This window comes from Argiope bruennichi, chromosome 6 (genome assembly GCF_947563725.1).
Source record: "Argiope bruennichi chromosome 6, qqArgBrue1.1, whole genome shotgun sequence".
Taxonomy (NCBI): Eukaryota; Metazoa; Arthropoda; class Arachnida; order Araneae; family Araneidae; genus Argiope; species Argiope bruennichi.
In genome coordinates, this window is record NC_079156.1 from 76,469,776 (window position 1) to 76,493,877 (window position 24,102).

The window sequence follows — 24,102 nt, forward strand, 5'->3', positions numbered from 1 at the left end:
TAATGAACTTATAACTAAAAATTGAATTATAGCAAAATTTTTAAGATGTATTACAGTAATTATTTAAAAGAACTACAGAAACTACAATAAATAAACACATTAAAAAATATTTTTAAAAATCTAAATCTCATTGTACGAAATAAAAATATTCCTTTTTAAATTAAGAAATTATAAAAAGTCTATTTTTAAAATCGGTCCATCTGAACATCATTCTGTTTAAGTCCAGTAAATTAATTTAATCTAAAATTCCATAAAGAACTATTTATTAATCAGAAACTATTAAAATTTGAAACAAGAAAAATTAACATAAAATTTATATTTGATGCTCTTATTATAAATAAACAGATATTTTTTAAAAATAAATATAAAAAGACAAAGCGAATAAGTATGCATTCTTCTCTCATTTATAATATTTAAAAATGCTTTCAGCACAGTAAAATGTTTCCAAATTAAGCTGGATATTAATATTAGAAAAAGACTAATGAAGAAATAAAGGTAAAGCCTTTTGAAAAGCTCAATCTAATATGTCATTTCATATAAGTCACCTACATTCTTTATCTTAAACTCTGGTAAGATATTAAATATCTCATATTTAACATTTTCAAAACTCAGTTTATTGTAAATAGGCACTCTTTACTAAATTTTTCAATTCAATGGCAGTTATCTGGTCATAGCAGCCAGTGAAGGAAAATTTGTACAATAAAAAAGGCTATAACAAATGTATAATCCCGTCTCTGAGTTAGCTGTGTCTGAATCCTCCGTTGTTGAGCCATTATAGCTTCAATATGGCCTTGAATGCATCTCAAAGATTGGTTGCTTTCTTGTTGCAGCTGCTCCAGTGTTTGTAGAGATTGTTGTAAAATGGACAGAGTAGTGCCACATTTAGCAGAATGAAAGTTCTTTCGAGGACCTGAAAAATATTATTTTACATAAGGTGTACAGCAATTTCAAAAATATTTAATTTAACAATCACTTACATTATTTTTTATTCATTAAATTATAATATCATTAAACTTGTCAATTCAAATTTATTTATTTATAGACATTAAGACAGCAAAGAACATAAAAATAACAGAATTTTTAGGTATTCCTAGATGTCTATAATTATTATGACAGATTCCTCAAATAGGTTATATCATATAATAAAGAAGAAAAAATAACTAAAAGGTTTCTTAGATTTTATTAATGCATTTGCTTTGATGAGCATGCCAAGATTCACCATATTATCTATCTTGGAATTCTCTCCTTTATATCTACCAGTACAGAAAGCATTTAAAAGTCAATATTTTAATAAAATTTGAGAAAAAAATTAATATTGTATATATTAACAATTATACCTTCTATTACATTATAAAAGACACATTTTATTTAAAAGTAAATTGACTTTGGATTAAATGAATTAAGAACAAAACAATAATTTGGTGTGAACTATATTTTTATTATATAATAAAATCTTATTATTTTATGTTACAAATGAAATACAGTGCTTAAGTAGAGCTAATACAAAGTGGGAAATAAGAACATTACAAAACTTTTACAGATTCTAATATGCCACAGAAGGATCTACTGAATGCATTAGTGAGAAACTAGAGATAACACATAATTTATGAACTAGTTATATTTAGTAACCATGTAAGGGTAAAACATTTTTATTTCTATATCATACATTTCTAAATTATAAAGTTTCAGGTATTAAAATTTCATTCAGCATATAATGATAATTACAAAATGTAATTTTTATAATCAACTATTTCAATTTTGATTAATTAATATTTATTGCCAAATATATTAATATAATTAGAATTTAATGCTCAAACTAATGCATATCAATATTATCCTTTAATGTTTTATTCTAAAATAGTTTTGAAAAATTTAGGAAAAATGAAAGTTTAGAAGAGTCTGCAAAAAGTAAACTAATTATAGGAACTTATTCTTCTTATTTCCATTTATTTAAAACATTTTACTACATTTCAATGGTTCAGATTCATAAAAAGAACCATTCTAATGATATTAAATGGGATATTATCTGGAAGAAGAAATTTCATTTTAATTTAATGAATTAATTAATGCAATAAATATTAATGTTAAATAAAAATAAAGAATAGTTTAATATCAAATTTTTCTTAAATACATTTTACTAGAATACAGTTTTGGTGTAATATATGTACCAAATAAAAAATGTTTAAATACTAGCAAATACAATAGCAGTGATAATTTGTTTCATTTATTAGTACCACCATATCATTGTCTGATATGCCTAATTAATTTTATCTGCAATGTAATTTTAATTCCTCAAAACCATAATCTTAATCTTGAATATGATATCAACTTTAAGAAATCTGACCTGGTCTAATTAATTTTAATATCCTTCAGGATAAAACTTTTTCTATGCTCATAAGCAAAATCTATAAACATTTACTCAATCTGTTTCATACTGTAATTTAATGCACAGAATAGGGACCAACTTCAATCAAAATGCAGCAATTAGAGCTTGGTTGTCATAAATTTTTTTGAGATGACATCATACAGATATTTACTTCAATGCTTAAAACACATTCACTTTTTCCAATGAAAAGAAACCTAGGCAATATATTTCGTCATTAGAACTTCATCTTCAACTTGAAATTTTGATCACTTATTTGTTGTTGATAAAAATACATTATTTTGATATTTCAAAACTTAAATATCAGTTAATCAATTAATTTAATAAAAATTTACTTAAACATACACATACAGCCTGATAGTGTATTTAAAGGGGAAAAAACTGATTTCAAGATATTCATAATAATGAGTAATAAATTAAGTATTTAAGAGAAGAAAATAGCTAAAATATAAAAAATATACTTAATAAAGTGTGTATTAAGTAAAAAATTATTTTATTCTTACCATCACTTTCTGAAGAATCGCTGCCATGAAATGCTTCTCCATTAGCAGATGAGCTTCCACTTCCATGTGAAACAATACTTTTGGCATGTCGGCCCTTGGGCAATAAGCAGACGGCTGGCCTTGGCAGAACATGATCTACTGATAGATGACGGATGAGTTCTACTTTTGGGGTGTCCTCAACACTTATGATGCTTCCAGTACGAACAGTAGGTGGTTTATGCCTTGTGAGAGTTTGAATTCTGAAATCACATTCATACTGAAGAACATCAGTTCTTGGATCCCAAGGCCTAGAGCTAGAGTACAAAGTAGAAAAACAGTTTAAATCACTTTTTTTTTTTTGCTTACTGCAAAATACTTTTTTGAGCAATATACTTATCAATAAAGCTGTAAAAGATAATTCAGAAATGTACATGGTGAAAAAATTACAAATGAAACAATAGAATCAAATTTATTATTTAGCTTTATAGCTTAATGTCTTTGTGTTGGCTACTTCCGGTTTTTATTCTTTCTTTAGAAACTTTAACAAAAGCATAATTTTTTCTTCTGCTTAAATGAAATTTAAGAAATAAATAAGACAATTCATATGATAATTACATTTTGAACACACTGATGTTAGTTCTCTTAGAAGAAAAAGAAGTAAATCATATGTCTTATATGGAGACAATTTAATAGGATATATGATTTCATATTATAAAAGAGGGAAAAGGTTATATAAAGTTTTACAGTATGAAGTTTAACTTCTGTTTCTAAATCTCAACACATAGGTCATTTGGAATGAAGAAGCCATTTTACATGCTTTTTAAAAATTGTTTAGTTACATTAGTCCAATATGAGAAAGCAATTAATGGAGTAAATAGAAAAGTCCAAAGAAATTAAATTCATTAAGAAAAAAAATCTAATTGTTAAATATGGAAGGCTGACTATGAGAATGAAATGGCTTAAAGGGCAGAAAAATATTTAGAGAATCCTAATAATTAATAAAATATTTTTTAATTCAGGCAGAATATAGTTAAAAAGAAGAAGAAAAAAAAATGTCTGGTATAATAATAGCAAATGACAAATTGCATATATCAGTTTAAATAAAATTATTGTTCTAATTTGATAATTATTTCCTTAATAGTGAAGTTAATGTAATAACATTGCATGAAAGATTACTTTCATTGCTTTAGATTATGGGGGGAAAAAATCCTCCTGGATTGTATGTATATAGTGACAGCACAATTTTGACATATTGTTTACAAGATTAACAATATATCAAAATTCATAGAAGTAACGTGTAAAATATCATAGGAAACCCATGCATATGAAAGCAGAAGTTTAAATTTATCACAAAACAAGATTTTAATTAGAAAGCAAAATACTACACCCAATTACGCATTTAATTTACAACACTCAATTAAATCAATTTTTAAAATATAAAATTTACTTACTCAGCATATTTGTAAACCCATTCACCTGTAACAATGTCTTGAACAAAATGCTTAGGATTCCATTTTTCAAGTTTAACTTGCCGTTCTTTTGCAGATTTGCGCTGTGCTTCTTCCAATAATGTTTTTTCTTCTGTAGCAGCAACTTGATCTCCTTTCAAAATGGCACATGAAACATGCTGCCACAATCTATTTAGAATACAGGAATTAATTAATATAAAAAAACAGCATCTCAATATAGAAAAAAAATATTGTAATGATTCTTTCATTTATTATGTACACAAACATGCATGCATCAATAATTAAATTATTTAACTGAAACATTGTTTTTGACAAATGTTTATGATGAAATGCAATAATTTTTTATAAAATATGAAATATTTATGAACACAGTATATTCAATTTTTCTTTTTTCCAAGAGACCACAAGAATAACACTTAAATGGCAGTAATGATTTAAATAGATAAAATGCCCAGGAAAAAAGGCAAATATTTCACAATGTCATATTGTTAATGCTAGAGTATTTTATTTTCATTCTTGGTATTTACTTCAAATCAACACAAATAAATTATTTATACTACTTCTTATATATGTTTATTGATTGGCAAAATAAAGCAGTTAAAATATCATGTAATATATAAATCTAATTTATCTGTATATTCACTAATTAATTTATTAAAAATAAAAATTTCATATTAATAAAAAAATAGCAAATTATTATAAAATCTATAACAGAATAAAAACTGCTATATCTTATACAGGAAATATCATTAGCATAATTTTGTGAAACAGAACTTAAAGTATAATGAAAAATGCCAAATGTAGAAGCAAAAACATACAAATTTTGCAATTTTTACACTATGTGTAATTCTGCATCATTAAGTGCATAATTTACAATTACAAAATTCATTTTCCATTTGGAAGAACAGAGAAAATTATTTAATTATGTTTAGATGTTTGAACTAAGAATTTGAATGAGAAACTTTTCAAAAAAATTATTATAATAGAATGAAGGCTTAAAAAAAATCTATAGTCAAGTTCTAACGTTAATTATCTTTACAATGTTAATAATAACCTTTAATCAATTTTGATAAATCTAAATCAGCAAATAGGTTATTGATATTATTATCAAGAAAAACATCTAGAGAAAAGTAGGCAGACTAAAATCAATTAGATTTTTTAAAACAGAAACATAAAATTTGATTAATAAATTTCAAAATCAAAAATGTTAATTGAAGCAGAATTCTAATTTTATAAAGGCTATAAAAATAATCAAGTAAAGTTGTGGGATAATTTCTATTTATCAACTTTACCTGATTACAATAAGCAAAGAAATACAAAGTATATATATTACCTCTCAGATTCGAATTCATCTTGATACTCAATTGGAACAGTATGTCGTTTTAACCTATTTGCTCTCACATCACTGTTTGGATTCCAAAATAAAGTCTCTTCCTGATTAAAAAAATACATCAAAATATTAATCAAATGTAAACTGGCATCATTATCGTGGCCTTTTTTTAAGTATTAAAATATTTAGGAGAACAAAAGAATTATAAGCACTAAGAAATAAGTATTTCTAAAACACAAAGAAATAAAATAATTTCAAAATTTAACATTAGTTTACAAGATATAATAAATGAAAAACAGTATCAAAAATAATTTTTAATGAAGATCTTATTTTTATTCATGCAGAAAGAAGATTTAGTTTTAAAACTGAAAAATAAATCCCTTTTTTATTAGTGCATTATTAATCATAAAAAATTATTGAAAATATATTATTAATCTTCTTTGAAAAGCCTTGGCACCTTTGTTTAACATGAAATTAACAAAAAATACTGTAAATAAATTTTGCAGACAATATTTAAAAATAAATAAATAAATAAGTAAATAAAAGTAGAATAATTAAGTTAATTTATGATATCTAAAACTTAAAATACTTTACATTTCATTCTTCACATTTTTATCTTTTTAATATTATATATATATATATATAAGCAGAAAAAATAGTTTACTTACTCCTGTTCGGCGATCTCGAATATAAATTTCTCCATCCCAATGGCCTTCCAAAGTAGCTAATGTATCTTTCCCTAATTTTATTTTTCCACTGACTAGATTAGAAAGTTCTGAACCTCCAAGGAATGGCTATAAATATAACTAGTTAGGATACAAAATATATTTTTGAAAATAAAAATACAAGAATAAATAGTAATTTTCTTTATGTAACAAACACTTAACATTACTATTATTATTAAAATTTTCAGAACTCTGAGATAAAATGTTTTTTTTTCTATATAAAAAAATTATTACCTTTAATTTGAATTCTAATTCTGTATGGTAACCAGTTTTTTCACAGCAGATATCAATTTTCCCACCAAGTTCTAAAGACAATGTACCCATTAAGATGCCCTTACAATGAGCATAAGGCATTGTGATAGTATAATTCTCTCCTCTGGTTAAAAGAGTCAAATGAGCAGTGCCATCCATTATTGCAGATATAGAATTCCCTAAAATAAAAATTTTAAAAATGCATAAGAACTTTTAAGCTATAATGAATAAAAGAAAGTTAAGAATATTTTATAAAAGGTAGAACCAGAGTTTATGGAGTAAATTACAAAAAATAAATGATACTAAATAATTATAACAGAATTTTTTTAAAAAAATGGCAAAAATGTGCCTTTAGGTGATAACTTGCATTTTTAGGATGAGTAATTTAATTATGTAGTAAAAATATGCAAATAATAATTAAAAGTATGCAAAATTAAAGATAAATAGATAAAAAAAAATGCAAAAATGAATGCAGAATTTATACAAAATTTGACATGATCAAAACAGAAAAAATGTTTAAAAAATAATTTTTACAAGTTAGGATTATAATAATTCCCATGATTTAAGTATATAATAAATTGAGCAATATTTTGTTAAATAAACAAGATATCTAAATACAAACCTAATTTCCTATTGATTAAATTTTGTTGAATTTAATAACTCAACACAAATTGACTTAAAATATTTATATACGTTTTGCATAAAGTACACAGGGGAAAAACATAACAAAATAACAGGCACTTATTTTTAAATAAGTAAAATAAAAAAACATTGACACTACGAACAAATCAAAGTAATATAAATGCAAAAGTGATAAAATCTGCATAAGAGTGCAATACATTAATATAATTATAATTAATTTAAAACAAAATTTTAAATATGTCAACCATGTTAAAAAAAGAGAAAGAATCAATATCTCTCTACATATTTCCAAGACAATTATTAGTATTTCTTTTGCATTTTCCTTGATATGAAAGAGACAGTTTTTTAGAGTAAGTTTTGAAACAGATGAGGGGAATGAATGAAGAAATGTAAATAATTTCAACTTCTGAACAACATATTTTTTAAATTGTCACGCAGTTTTAGAATATTTTTAACACCAGAGGTGATAAGCGCTATATTCCCTTAGACTTAAAATTAATTTATTTTGTCTTTACAAGGACATTATGATTTCATTAATTTATAAATCTTCAAATATAAATAAACTGTCGATTAAGCAATAGTAAATCTGGGATAATGCAATTTATTTTCAATTTTATATCGCTTAATCCAAAAAATGATTTTTTCCCTATTTCCATATTAAGTACAATATATTTTCTCCAAGGATCAGCTTCCAAAGCCAGTCAGCAAAAAATTTATAAGCATTCCATGCAAGTAATGCTGAATGATTTTATCATTAATTAAAAGTAAAATATTAATCAGGTGGTTAATTAACTTTTACTTTCATTTTTCAAACTTAAATTAAATATGCATTAATTTTTATTTATATTTTGCTAATTTGAAATGTTAGTTAATTTCACAGACAGAAATTATTAAAAAATTTATTCTGGAATTATTAAAAAATCAGTGATGGCATATGAAATAATAAGAAATATACAAAATGCATCAGAAATTTTGTACAAAACAGGGATATCAGAGAAAAAATCATTATTTTTTGATTTAAAAAAAAAAGAATATGCATCCATGTAGTAATAAAATAAAGGGCAATAATCGAACCAATTAAAACTGAAAAATTTGAAAATCAAAATTGGACCTATAAGAATTTTTTCCAAAATATTGGAATAAAAAAAAAGAAAGAAGCGACTTTGATTAGATAATTGTAAATTACTTGTGATAAGTATCTTTTGAATGATGAAAGATTTAGTTTTGAAATAAAAAGAAAATTTTTAACAGAATTAGAAGCATACAATAAATATTTTTGAGATAATTTGTTGAGATAAATACACATGAAAAATAAAATCTGTTCAAATTCAACATACACGAAATGTTTTAATAAATAAGAGCATTAGAAAAATTGTCTTGATAGCATATTTTGTGAAACAATCTTTACCCCCCTAAAAATATAATATAATGCATAGAAAGGATATATACATATATATATAAACAAAGCTTTTTTTAAAACATATAATAATTCTCATAATTAAAATAATATATTTGTAATTGTAAATGAACAATTGCAGAAAAGAAAATATAATACAAATCTTTGATGATCTACAACTCGGTGAAATTACATTAATATCAATTATAAAATTACCTACTTAAAAACAAACTTCAGAAAGTCTTAATTACAAACATAAAAATATGCTTATATGCAATGATAAAATATGTATGAAAAGACATTTCTATCAGTAGCATAATCACAAAAAACAAAAATGCACCATAAAGGATCTAATTAAACTTTTAAATCTACATTAATAAATAATTACCATAAAACTTAGATTTTGCTAATATACTTCCTTGTATACAAAAGCCATCACGGCGATTGCTAACATAAAAAGCAGACACAGGTGGGTGATGAGAAACCTAAAATAAAATTTAAAAATCAACAAAATATAAATGTTAGAAAAGGATTAAAAAAAAACACTTTGTGTAAGTGATATATGTTGATTAAAGAAAAGCAACTAATAGAAATATTTAGAATATATAAAAAGATAGTGTTAAAAAATAGAAAAAAAAGTAAATGAAACATATGCATTTTCTTTTTATAAAAAATGTTATAATTAATAGGAAAGTACATTATATAATGGTTATATATGAAATAAATAATTTTTTTAGAAGGATTCTCAAATTTTAAATTATTATTGATTATTCCACCAGCATAGAGTAAACAAACAAAACAAAACCAAAAAAAAACAACAAAAAAACTCCCATAAGTTTATTATCCAATTTTTTTTTCTTAGATAAAAAAAAAAAAAAAATGCTTATTATTTATAAAAACTTATGTAATTCTGCTTAGTTATAAACTTTTTGACTAATCATTTCGATAATTTCAATATATGTCTCTACAGTAATTCATAGAATATTAAGGTGTTTTTTTTATTTCGCATAATGAATTGTCCAAAATTTGTTCTGTAACATTATTCATAGTAACTGTTATGTTAACCATTTATATTTTATTATCACATGGCAAACATCTGTAGCAATATCTGGATTATTGGTTAATTTGATATCATAAAGCCAAATTTCACTGATTTTTTCCTCACCAATGCAATTTGTTAAAAATTTTTAATTCTTTGCTTACAAATCCAGACTTTCACCATCTGTTTGAATTTTTTAATCTGTTGAACAGAACTGTGCAAAGATAAAACATTACATTACTATTTAAAAAAATAAATTTATTCTAATATTTTGTAATTAGAGAAAAATATCTGGTATAATTTCTTATAAAACAAGATTACTTGAATCACAGAGATAAAATTATGACTGTAAATCTACACAGATTAAATTCCAAAGAACACAGTTTCAAAGAAAGAAACATAGCAAGACAATTCAATTCATGTAACAATAACATTAAAGGAGTAAAATTTAACTAAATACTAACAATTCTATTACAGTAAAAGGGATATCTAAAATAATAACACAACATCAAAGTGGTCATACATTTATAATTAAAACTCAAGATAATTATAAATCAATCAGGAAATATAATAAAAAAGCTTACCTGTTCAGCAACATAAAATGTTCTGGTAGAGGAATCTTGATGCTGCCAATAACAACGAAAAACTTCACCAAGAATAGGGTTATAAGGTTTTTTTAATCCTTTAGGTTTTTTATAAAAGCCAGAGAGATAAAATTTTGTTACAAGCTTCATTCTGGTGAAGGGATCATCTTCTAAAACAGCACTGAAAATAGAAGCAAGATCATTAGAAAAAAGGTGAATGAATAAATGAATTTTAGATTTATTTAAAAGCATATTTAAATAAATCAAAAAGTCATTTATTCATTAGCATAAAGTTTTCATATTGAATCTTCCATTCTTACTTTGAAAGTATATCTGAATGATAATAGTAATCAGATAGCTTATCTAAGAATGATCGTGGCTCTAGAATGAATGTAGGAAGAACAACTTTTGATAAATCCATACCAGGTCGCACCTGTAAAAATAATTAAGTAAATTTAAATGCATATATAACTGATTGCCAACCATAATTCTTATGCTTATTTTTTCACTTAATCATTCCTTGGTATACTTCAAAGGCAAAAAATATTAAATTAAATTTTTTTCTTTATGCAAAGCAAGTAACCCAAAAGTTTAAAGTCTAAAATTAAGTAATGATAATTTCTAACATGAGATGGCAATACACAATAAAAAACATAAAATGCAGCTATAATCATATAAATGTAAAAATGTAGAGTAGGAATTCTTAAACATTTTGAAGTTTCTGCTACATAAATAAAAAGAAAATAAATACACCATTACACAAGTGTTTTCTGATTAAAAAATTATACTATTCAAGAATATTCATAAATGCAATTTTCACTTTTTAATAAAATATGCAATAAAGTGGTTAATATTCGGAAAGAATACATAATAGCAAATAATACGAGTTATTAATAATAAGGATAAATGTGAAAAATGTGCCTGAGCATGGTAAGCAGTTCTAATAAATACATAAATAATTAGCCATCAGAATGTAACATAGGAGAAAAGACATAAAAGGGTGAAGCTATGATTTGCTATTTTAACTCCGATAACTAGTAGTTAGCTAGTATGGCAACCAACATCAATAATAATTGAAATAAATTCAAAATTTTAAAAGTTGTGTTACTTTGTATTAATTTTATTTAAATTTTAATCCAAATCTAATGAGCAAGATTTATACCAGCAAAAAACTTTTCTTTAATGGTAATGGTTCTTTTTAAATGGTATATGTAACATAGCAAAAACTAAGTAGTAGTGCTAAAATATTCTTTATGATCAACTTTTCATTCTGTAATATTAATATGAATTATGATTTTATAATTAGCATTAATTTAATCAACAAAAAGAAATTAGCTAAAAATTATCTGTTCATTTTGGCCCATTATAAATTCAAAAGAAGAATTTCAAGATATATAACAGAACAAAGATGATGCTTGGCTCTAAAACTGTTTCTCATAATGAAGATAGAAAAGATTGAAGTAAGAAGATTTTCACAATGGAATACTAGTGTGCAAATGGCATGTAGAAGTGATAAAGTATAAAATAGTCAGTCAACAACACAATTTTCATTCTAGGGTGTATAGTTCACATGATACAAGATCATATGTCAGCTAGATAGTCTATTTATGTCTGAGTAGGTATAAAACAGAACTACTTAGTAGAACAGTAATTCTTCTTAGTTAATTGAATGGTCTTATGTATCAGATCAATTTACAAACTATCTGATCGGGAATTTTTTCTTTTAAAGTTTCCTACATAAATGTTTTTCAACATATGAAGATGCAACTCATTTCAATGTAAAAAAGGACAGGCCAGATCATGTGTGCCATGATTTGTTGTAAATGGATCCCTTTTTTTTCCCTTGATATTTAATAAACATGATTTATTAAAGTTTTAATGTAACCTATTAACAATCGAATGCCCATATAGACATAATTTAATAGAAATGTGGATGAAACATTCAAGATCTCTGCTAATGCATTCCAAATCATACAGCGTCATAGTGAATTTTGTATTACTTTTGGTGAATAGACATACTTTCAGCAGAAACTGCAACTAGCCAAATAATCATTGCCTTTTAAGATACACAATCCATTACCATTATTTTATGACCCCTTGTATTTGCTTTTACAATTTTGAAAGATATTTTTATATCATCCAGTCTGAATTCAATTCCATTTTGTTGCATATAACAACTAAAAATGTAGGGATTTATATATCAAAAATTATAATAAAATCTGACCACCATGTACTACAATAAAAATTTTAATCTAGAATTCGTATCCAGAAAAATTAGATTTAGAATCAAGACAAAACAATTTTTACACACGCAATGGCAATTACAAAATTTATAAAAATGTAAATATTTTTTTTCAAAAAAGCAATTATAATAAATAAATATTGCATATAATGTAACTGTAATAACAAAACACTTAAAATATGTCAAAATAAATCATTTATATTTAATCTTTCAAAGTTTTTAAAGACAATTAATAAAACAGACAGTATGAATATGACGTACATACATATTTAACTAAAAAAACTCATTTTTAGTTTAGACCTCAAATTAGTCAAAATAAACAATATTTTAAGATTATTTTAATATAGAATTAAGTATCCAGAGAAAAGGTTAGGTTTATCTGTGAATACATATAAAAAAACATTTGAACAAGTTTTATTTCATTTTTTAAATGCATATGGACTAGCACGAATAGAATTTACCTGTTTCAATATCGTCCATAAAAGGGACTTATTTTCTTCAGCAACTTCTTCCGTTTGACCTGCATCCCCTGCCTATATATATATATATAAAGAAATTAAATTTTTTAAACAGTAAGAATAATATAATAATAATAATTAGGCTCTAAATAACTTAGCTACTGAAAATAAATAAATACATATTAAACTGACAAATCTAAACATTTAATTAATAAAGCTCTATGATCAATCATAAGTAAAAATACTTGCCAATCCGAATTCTTCCTGCCCATTTGGAATATATGGGGTTTCTGCAGGTGGAATTTCAACATCTTCTACTGGACGAGCTTCTGATTCAGAATCAGTAGAATGTATACTATGAGTACCATCAATATCAACTTCCCTATTGTCATCAGTGTGAACATCATCATCTAAGCCTATAAAATTTAAAATTTTTAGAAATATGAAGAAATAACAAAATAAAACTTTACTTTCAGAAATCATAAAAAGATACATTAAAGCTGATATAAGCTGCATTTAGGCAAGAAAAATTAGGAATTGTTTTAAAAAATCTTGTTACACATATTAAAATGAAAATAATTTTAGTCAATTGAATATTCATATTCAATTAAAAAAGTTATCAAAATAGTAAGGATTAGATAGCTTGAAACAAGAAAAAAATCAATATCGTTTCTATTGAAATTAATAACAAATTTTTTTTAAAAAATCATTAAAATATAAATTGATAAAATATGAATAAATTAATTTATCAATAACAACATTATTTCATTAGGAGGAACAGTTTATTGTTATTATTTTTGTTTATCATTCAGAAATTTCAATTCTTTAACCAATAAGAATACATGCTTATCATACAAATTTGAGTTTTTAATTAAGTTATGTTTATACATAGAATTTAATATATCCTATTATTTATATTTTTATATATAGGGGGAAAAAACCTTAGTAAAATATTGTGCTTTAGACCCGATTCTCTCATTTCAATATTAACCGAACAAATAATTTTTTTTTTTTATCACAGTGCAGTTATTTGATAGAGCATTTTGTAAAATGAACAAAAAATACCAAAGGAGTTGCCAATGGTATTTTCCAAGTGATTATCTAAGGCATTCTCAATATATTTTTTTTATTCAATAGAACTGGGATACATTTTCTGATATATTTAAGGTGCCATTTATTCCAAGAAACGCATGGTTTGCTCAAATATTCATTTAAGTGCCTAAAAATCAAAACCATTTCTTTCTTTTCTCTGAATATTCTTGAGTTATAAAACATGATCTCTTAGCAACAGGCTTTCATATCCTTAAACTGAATATTAGTTTATTAAATAATTTCAAAACACTTTTTACCATGATCCTGAAAATGCTTTTCTGGATCAACTTCTTTCCATGATGGGAGAGGTTCCTGAGAAGATGAAGTACTTGGTGGTAATCCTTGAAGTGAAGAAGTTTGGGTCTCTTTACCACTCATAGTTCTCATCAACAATGAGGAACATCTCAATGCAAGTTCCAATGCATCCATCCAACATTTTCCAGCCTGCTCAGATGGTGCTCGGAATATCAGATGTGCCACAGGTAGTGGCTGGACAAGAGCACCAATCGTTTCACCTTTTGGCCCCTACTCAAATACATTAAAAACAAGTTTTAGTGTATTTCATATATAAGAAGGAATTCCACAGAATAACTTAATGTTCATTATAAATTAGAAAATTTTTCTTTTGAAACATAGATGGTTTAAAAATTTCAAATATATGTTTAAGAAGTACAAGGTGAGAATAAAACGTTCCTATTATAATTTATCACACAAAAGGTATTATCCCCAGACATGAATTGATTTTTGTAAACAGTATTACCATAATCAAGTTTGTAGTAAGGGCAATTATAATCTGTCTACTTTGTGATTCAAAGAATGTTAAGATAATATTCTAGACCTTGCCATTCCAATATTCATTTATACAAATACATACATACAATATATATTATTACAGTAGGATGAAATAATGTGTGAAACAACTGTAATAAATTTTTGAACAGAAATAACATTTGGGTTTCATGAAAGAACAAAATGCGTTGTGCTCTTTTCTTCAGATAATATTTTGTTGAAATAAATTTTTATTTATTTTTATAGTTATGACTAAAATATGCTATCTATTCAATGATAAAAAATTTAAGAAATAGGTAAACAATTGTAAAAATATTTGATTACCATTTTAAATAATTGTTTCATGCTCTTTGTAATGAGGGAAAAACGTTGGCTCACCTAGTATGCAATATGTAAATAGCCATAAATAATAGAAGAATTAGTTGTGTATTTACCATATGCCAACAATTAATCACCAAAAATGCCATGTCAATCATAATCAACATTTGACTATCTTCATCAATAACATACAGTTTATAAACAAGTACTGATAAAGTCTTAGAAAATCAAAATTTGATTAGCTGTAATGTATTTTGTAAAAATATACATTAAATACAAACGACGAAAAAGTATATTCCCAAAATATATTATTCCTATTCAGAATCACTCAGCTAGAAAATTAATTATAGATAATAATAATAGTTAAAAATTCAATATTGAGCCTGATTGTATTTCAAAATAACTAAATTAACGATTAAAAGTTTTATCAAGTAATAATACATACCTTGGAAGCCCAAATGGACTGTTCCAGAGGGTGATAAAGTTTAAAGCAGAATCCATCTTTCTTAGAAGGTCTTTCTATAAGTTCACATGCATTTAACAGAACAGTGCCAACCCACTGACTACTCTGTAAATGGAATATGTTAAAAATAGTAAAAAAAAAATTATGTTTTATATTAAATAAAAAAAATGTCTTCTCTAATAGATAAAGAAACATTGCACTTGTGAACAATTATAATTTAGATTCAAAATTTATTTTGTTTCTTTTTTAAAGTTTGTTTTATTTTGTTTCCATAACAATAAACAATTTTATTTTTTTTGTGTAGAATAAATTTATAGAAATATTAAATAATTTTTTATTATATGAGCAATCACAATTAAGTGTTGTCATCAGTTAAATTGTACTTATTTTTTTTGTCTAAAAATTAAATCACAATTCAAATATTAGGGAGATGAACATCATTTTTGCATAAAAAAGAAGCACCATATTAATGAAATTATATGCAAGTTATTAACTCAAATTAAATAATTTGAATTAAAAATATTTCAAATATTAAGAGAGATAAGCATTGATTTTTGCATAAACATGAAAAACATATTAATTAAAACTACTTGTAAGCTGTTAAATTCATTTACATAATTTTGAAAAATAAATAAATAAAAACAAAGGAGGGTGGGGGAGAGATTCACCAAGGACCGAACTCTGACCTTGTACTTATCAAGTGATGCTCTTGACAAACATGTCATTATGGTGTTGAACACAGAGACAAGTTATTACTATAAAAGCTACACAAAAAGTTTGAAGACTACTTTCTTGGATAGCTGTTGCATTTAAATGTTTAAATGAATGAACATTCTAAAGGTATACAACTGTTATACTAAATCTCATCTTGAATTGAAACCATGTGCACCCCTTGTTAGTTCTGTCTTGGATACCAAAATAAATTCAAATTATGGACAACATTTTAATATAATGTAAATAGGAAATTCAGGAATGTAATGTAAAATGCAATAGGAAATTCTAAACTGAAATGAAAAATTTTGTAAATATATTTATATCAAATCTAAAAACTATAATATTTTATATAGTTTTCAAAGATTTTAAAAGTGTGAATTTTTTTATCGACATATATACCTTATGGGTCTTTGGGCTTTTGTACAACAGCAGTAATCCAGGCTTCAAGACACACCATAATTTTGTCCACCCTTTCAAACTTCCACGCACTTTGAGCCAATCTGCCAAAACTATAATAGAGGGGTCTTTAAGAGTAGTAGATAATTCCTTTGCAACACGTTTCTTTTCTCTTCGATAATTTTTTCGTTGTGCCTACAAAAAATTTTCAGAAAATAAAGCATATAGTGAATAAATTTTGGCATTTTTGTGATTAATGTAGTATAGTTACACTGATTCAACTAAGAATCCAAAGTGCATCTGAGATAATTATAGAAAGTAAATTAGTGAATAGAATAAGTTATAACCTCTATAAATGACTGCATTTTAATCAATGACTTTAAAAATGATATTTGAAAGCATTATGAGATAAATGCTCAATAAATAAGATGTTAATAAAATACTATAGGTAATTGAATAATCTGAAATAAGGGCTACACTGCTAGGTTGTAAAAGGACTGCAAGTAAGTTCATTAAATTTGTTTTTTGCTTATTTGCCAAATAAATAAATTTATAAAAATTACAAATTCCAAGAATGAGAAAATATTAGGATAATTTTAAGACTTCATTAAATGTAATTGGTCAAGTGCCTATATGTTTCATCATATTCACTCAGTTATTTATAAAACAATATTTGCTTTAATAATGGTATGTACAAATGCAGATGTTGGACATTCTGTAGTTGTAATAGATAAATAAAAACAAATATATATTCACAAAGTTAATAAAATAAAATAAAAAATATTAAACTAAAATATATGTTAACAAGTTAAAAATGAAATGAAATATAAAACTAAATGGACTATATTATTAAAAGAGAGACCTCATAATGCACACTATCTAAAATCACAAGAAGTCCAAATCTGTCACTATATATTAAGCAACAAAATTAAAATTCTAGTCTGATTAAACATATAAAATAGATAGTATCTTCAGTTGTACAAACCAGGCTTTAGTTTTCTTGAAAAGCATCAAGAATTGGTTTGTACAAGTTCTCCTTTTTATTCCTTAAATAATATTCTCATAAAGTATAATTTGTAACCAACTCCAAGAAATAATTTTGGAAAAGATATAGGTTAAATTAATTTGATTTAATTAATAATATGTTTCACACAACACAATAGAATTTATATTGAAAATATGAAATAAAAACAAATGTTAACGATGCAAGTATTAATAAATTTTAAAGTGAAACAATAAAAAAGTTACTTAGTTCTTTCAATCTATAAATGATGCTTCCTTTAATTCTAAAGTAGAATATGGACAGTAAAATTTGTCAATTAGTGTTATTTAATTAAAAATAAGAGCAACAACTGATTACTTTGTAAGATTCTCGTTTGTCAAATTTTGAAGCAGATGAAGGCTCCACAGTCATGTCACCCTAAAAATGAAAACATACCTGTTAAAAATATATTTATATAAAGAATTGTATATAGACACAAGTAAAAATAATAAATATATAGAGAAAATTTTGAACCTTTAAATTTTAGTAAAAATTATTTTATGAAATCGGATTATATCATAATATCTTAAAAGAGTAAATAAAATTACATACTACGACAGCAAAAATACCCTAACACAGAAAATTTCATCAACAAAAAAAGATACAGCTAATATTACTAAAACAAAAATTTGTTATATAAGGGATTCAAGAAATGTTTTGAATATAAATAATTAAAATTTCTAAAGTTTTCAAAAGTGGAAAAAAAAAATACGTAATTTTTTAAAAACTATATGTTATAAATTTATAAAATATTAAATATATAGAGAAAATTTTGAACCTTTAAATTTCAGTAAAAATTATTTTATGAAATCGGATTATATTATAATATCTTAAAAGAGTAAAATTACATACTACGACAGCAAAAATACCCTAACACAGAAAATTTCATCAACAAGAAATGATACAGCTAATATTACTAAAACAAAAATTTGTTATATAAGGGATTCAAGAAATGTTTTGAATATTAATAATTAAAATTTCTAAAGTTTTCAAAAGTGGAAAAAAATATATGTAATTTTTTTAAAACTATATGTTACAAATTTATAAAATATTTTAAACATGCATGTGTGTATGAGCAATAATTAAGGTTGGCAAATATGAGTCAGGACATATAAAAGTAAAATACTTAATAGCATTCAGGGAAAAAATATACAGAATTCAAAAGTTATTAACCTTTGGTGAAGTACTAGGTGTGCTTGAGACCTCTGAATACCGTGGTGTCATCGGATGATCCCCACTGATATCATGGCCTAAAAAACAAACAAAAAGAATAGAATGCATTTTATTATTATAATTTAAAATATAAATTACAATATGATTAAAAAATGAATTAGAATAGTTTATAATATCAACAAAAATATAATCTTGTGTAAGTATACTATAATAATATATTTATTTAATACATAAAATCGAAAAATTTGGAAGAATAATCCCACATATTTAGAATTATCAATATGGAAGATTATACAATGGGAAAAGTTCTATGAGGATTAGAACAAAGACATCATAATGCAAAATAGTAAAATTAAATAAATAACATTTTAAAACTGCCATCTGTTTTCTAAAAAAAATGATAAAATTCTAACATTTTAAAAAAAATGTTTTCATTGCTTCAGATGCATTTAATTAATTAAACTTATTTCATTTTTATTAAAATATTTCACATTATTTCAGACCCAATTTTATAAAACCATAAAAATTTATATATATATATATATATATATATATATATATATATATATATATATATATATATATATATATATATATATATATATATATATATATATATATATATATATAGTTTAAGGAATTTCAATAAAATATTTAATTATCAATTAAAAAAACTGATTTTGGAATATATACAATTTAAATCATTTAAAAAATAAAAGCATAAGTGAAAATCAGATTTTAATTTTAAAATGCTTATTAAAATACCAAATCAGGGTTTTTTTTAAAAAAAACTTTATTTAACCAAATTATTAAAAATATACTGAAATATTTGGTGGGAAAAAAAATGAAAATCATTTCATTAAGATAAGATATGACCAGAACTTTACTTTATTTCAAATAGCTAAAAAAGAATAGTTGAAGTTTAAAAAATATTGACTATTTATAAACAGCCTATAAAAATTCTGAAATAGTATGAAATCATACATAGTATGTAAAGGGATACAGTTATAATCAGAAATGCATGAGGGAATTTCATGAGGTTTTCAAACATACATCCTTTATTGCATTTTTTCAAATTTATAAAACAAAGTATAAAAATTAAGATTTTATATTCCCATACCACAAGTTTAAAAAATAAACTACTCAATATCTATTGTATTACTTTGGAACAGGAAGAAGTGTTTTGCAAACAAATGTAAGAGCTTTGACTAGTCTTTTATCTTATTAGAATATGGAATTTCATGAGATTTTCAAACATACACATAAAAGTTCAAGCCCAATAAAAATATATAAACACGTACTTACAAAAAAAAAAAAAAAAAAAAAAAAGATGCAGTTAAACTCACTCAATCAATTTTATTTTATAGAATAATATCTAAAATTCAAATGCATAAAATCGTTCAAAAGATCTATTGACCTACATTTGCACTAAAAACTATGAGTTATCCTACAGCTAATTTTTATTCCAAATTTCAAAAACACATATAACTTTCCAATCAAGCTAAATCAAATGTTAACTACTTAAAATGTAATGAAATCCAATCTGCTGAGTTTAATAAAAATGACAAAATAAATATAAGAGCAAAATAAATTTCATCATCTTTTATGAAATTAAAAAGCACTCAGCATATGAGATATTATTTAATGAATACAAATAGTTACAAATATAAATATTAAATAGGAAAACAAATAACTATTCACATTCTTGCCACAAGTTGTTGATTTTCTGCATTTAATATATTGCAACAACAAGTTGAGTAATTATTATACACTTTTAACTGAAGAATTACATTAAACTCAATCTAACAACAATAATTCTGGTATTGAATCAATAATAATATATCCAACAGTCTATTAACATTTTTCCTGCAGTTAGAGTTCATAAAATTTTTACCTATGTTTATGAGCATGTATATTTGTAATACACCATTGAGGTTTCACTTCCTTCACAACATTAATCCATTCAGTATTTAGACATCCAGTGTATAATGTTACCCCCCCCTCTTGTCATTTATGTAATGAATAGGCAGCCTACTGGCATTGAAAAGCAAGAAAAGATAATTGGATTTCCAGCCTAAATGTACTACAGCTCTTAAGATTTGAAAAGGGAAGAGTTGCACCAGTAGTGTTCCTAAGTTTGCAAACTGGGTACAGTTTTGGGATGCAGCATTTAGCTAGTCGCCTTATAAATATAAATTACTCCATTACACTGATGTTATATATACCTGCTTCTACAGCTTGAATGAAATAAAGATTTAACATTATCATTTTTATTGACAGGGGGGTTCCTTCCTATATTTATATACAAAATCTCAAGTCAAAGAGCACTGTTTAAGAACACATTCTTTCCTCTTCTTTAAAATCTTTATTTTATCAAGGAAATTAACTCTGCTAGGCCATAATCTGAAAATCTCCCATTTTTAGATAATAGGTTAGAGGAAAGCTCAAACACATACTTTTGCAATACAATGTAAATTTTCTGGAAGGGCCTTCTTTTCAAGTAACTGGAAGAAAAGGTCTGTGATTTTCCTCAACAGTTCATGATATTACTATTGTTATTTTCTGCCACTAACATTCAATCAACCCATCATGTACTGGATGGCTGAATATGATAAGGAAGTAAAACATCCAATAAAGTGATCAGAGTAGAGACAAATTAGTTTAATGGAAAGAATAAAATTCTAATAATTTCTGGTATAGCAGTAAAAAAAATTATTCTTTGCTCTCAACTGTTATTTGCAATTTCCCTCATGATTCAATTAGCTTTCTTTCAGGAAATATAATATACTAAAAGCATTTTCTTTAAACAAGAATTTTTTTTTTTTTTTAGTTACTTATGATCAAAACCACAAAAGAAATAATTTATTTTCTAAAATATAAAAACAATACAATAAACTATTATATATTAATAATAATTAATTATATACATACCAATATAATGCCATGATAACATATTACAAAACATGCTAAATTATAGTTTTATTTACAGTGAAAATATGTATGAAGAACAACAGATTGTTTGATATAATTAATGATGTTCTTTTATAGTTCCCAAGTTATTTTAATAAGAAAATCAATTCTTCATTAAAGGCAAAGTACGAGTTAAAATATTATTTTCCTAGTTATTAATTTATTTGCATTTAAAGACTTCTGTAAAAATAATTAGTTGGTTAAAAAAATTAATTATCAATAACTGCTTCCCATCCATTATAATAAATATTATTAAATATATCTATGTAGACATTATAAAATGGCAGAATTAGAATTAAAACATCTATTAAGTCCAAAATTCATTTGCATATATTTCTAGACAGAAATAAATATATAAAGTAACTGAGAGAAGCCACAATTAAACAATTAATAAGCAAGTAATTAATTACTTGTTTATTAATTGTTTAATTTTACTTGTCAAGTTTTTAATTAACTGAAATTTTTTCTTAATATTTTCTAAAAAGCTTATTTTAGAAAAAAAAATCTTTGACATATTATGCTTCACTTAGCTTATAATATTAATTTAAAATTATGATGAAATTGGCTATTAGTGAAAAATGCAACTTTTTAACATAATGATCAAAATTTGATTTTTCAAATCAGAAAATAAGCTTTAAAGATTGTCTTGGTTAAATTTTGTTTTAAGCAAGAATCTAGAAGCTTTTACAAAGTCTTTAAATCATTTGAATGATGATTTTCTGTGAAACAATTCTTATTTTGAAATAAATATTTCAAAGCAATTTCATTTTCAATATCCTAATATCAACGACAGCTGGATTGCAAATATAAATTTCAATGGAATCTTCATATCACAGATTGGTAAATATTTAATAAATAAATAAATATATTTATATACAATATAAGTTACCAAACAAAACTACAAACAAAAAAATGTTTTTAACACAAAATATTTATTAAATGTGAAGTACTAAAAAATCTAGTATTTAATCAAATTTCAGAGAACTTAAAAAAATTATTAAAAACATTTCTACCTTCTAATTTCATTGCTTCAAATAATTCAATCATCGTTTCATGGAATCATAGCTTTAGGATAAAATGACGTATTTTTCTGTAAAATTCTTTTGCACAGCAAAACGAAACCAAAAACCCAATTCATAAACGAAGCAATACAGCTTAACACCTGTACTTTAACAGCGGCGCACAGAACAAATAAATAAACCCATGCTCGCAAGTGTTTACACTCACCGAACGAATTCGATGCCACTGCCATTAAATCCAATTCTAAAATTAATACACATCATTTGTTCTGCCGAAAAACATTATTATTCAAAATCGTTTGCAAAATTTAATATGAAGAAAACATTTAAATCCAAGATTTTTTACAGCCATAATTTCCAACAAACAAAGCTGAAAACACGGAAAAGAAGACCGCAAAACACTTTTATTTTCACCACCTGAGCTCTCCACAATTTCCGTGAAAACTAACTGCAGACGAGCTGCTTTCGAATGACGTAAGAGCGAACACTAGGGACCTCCGCGCTTTCGACCAATACGGAACGGAGGCAGCTCATATGCGTCGCGATCTTGCGTGATTTGCCCACAGCGGTCGTCATAGTAACTGGAACCAAAAATGTGTGTGCCGTTTGGAACATCCCTTACCTCCATCCAGACCTGAGAGAGAAAGAGGAAAAAGGAGATAAAGCTCAGCTTTTCAACTAATCTTTCGGAGCATCCGCGGATCTTTGAGTTTTTTTTTTCTATGTGGGGAATAATAAGGATATCAAAACTTAAAAGTTATTTTTTACTACTATCAATAAATTCTTCGAATGATTTTTGAAACGTCAAATCCAGTTATTTTTTTTCTCTCCGACGGAGTAAAACATATACTTACAATGTATTCATTTTTTAAAGTTGGTAATAAGAGTTGGAGTGCTATTTAATTTGAAATGCAAAAGTAAAAAATAAATAAATAAAATAAAAAAAATAAAAAAAAAACTTTAAAATCCTAGGTTAGTAAGTCGCTCAAAATCAAAAATTCAAAAGAAAACGATTTTTTAAAAACAATTCTCAATAATTCCTCTAATTATGTCAATAATATTTGGATTTAAAGATTTAAATATTAACGGGAATTTAATTATATTGAAGATAATTTTGACTCGGT

At 24.7% G+C, this 24,102-nt stretch overlaps 1 protein-coding gene across 9 annotated transcripts in view; it reads right to left on the minus strand.

The window, feature by feature from the left end:
• Positions 1-591: 591 nt before the first annotated feature.
• LOC129971471 (oxysterol-binding protein-related protein 8-like) overlaps positions 592-24,102 on the minus strand; it is a 242,769-nt gene continuing 219,258 nt past the window's right edge. For 7 of the 9 annotated variants that reach the window (XM_056085271.1, XM_056085270.1, XM_056085268.1 and 4 more), the window contains 16 exons: positions 18,990-19,066; positions 18,135-18,194; positions 16,778-16,969; positions 15,647-15,769; positions 14,352-14,619; positions 13,248-13,418; positions 13,006-13,073; positions 10,623-10,735; positions 10,303-10,483; positions 9,068-9,164; positions 6,624-6,820; positions 6,333-6,458; positions 5,668-5,768; positions 4,317-4,502; positions 2,887-3,179; positions 592-910 (listed from right to left, as the gene is read on the minus strand). In XM_056085271.1, coding sequence (XP_055941246.1) covers positions 669-910; positions 2,887-3,179; positions 4,317-4,502; positions 5,668-5,768; positions 6,333-6,458; positions 6,624-6,820; positions 9,068-9,164; positions 10,303-10,483; positions 10,623-10,735; positions 13,006-13,073; positions 13,248-13,418; positions 14,352-14,619; positions 15,647-15,769; positions 16,778-16,969; positions 18,135-18,194; positions 18,990-19,066 — 2,495 coding nt within the window. In that variant the 3' untranslated portion in view covers positions 592-668. Of the gene's footprint in view, positions 911-2,886; positions 3,180-4,316; positions 4,503-5,667; positions 5,769-6,332; positions 6,459-6,623; positions 6,821-9,067; positions 9,165-10,302; positions 10,484-10,622; positions 10,736-13,005; positions 13,074-13,247; positions 13,419-14,351; positions 14,620-15,646; positions 15,770-16,777; positions 16,970-18,134; positions 18,195-18,989; positions 19,067-22,972; positions 23,511-24,102 lie in introns of those variants that run through there. The other 2 variants (XM_056085275.1, XM_056085274.1) reach the window with 2 other exon arrangements.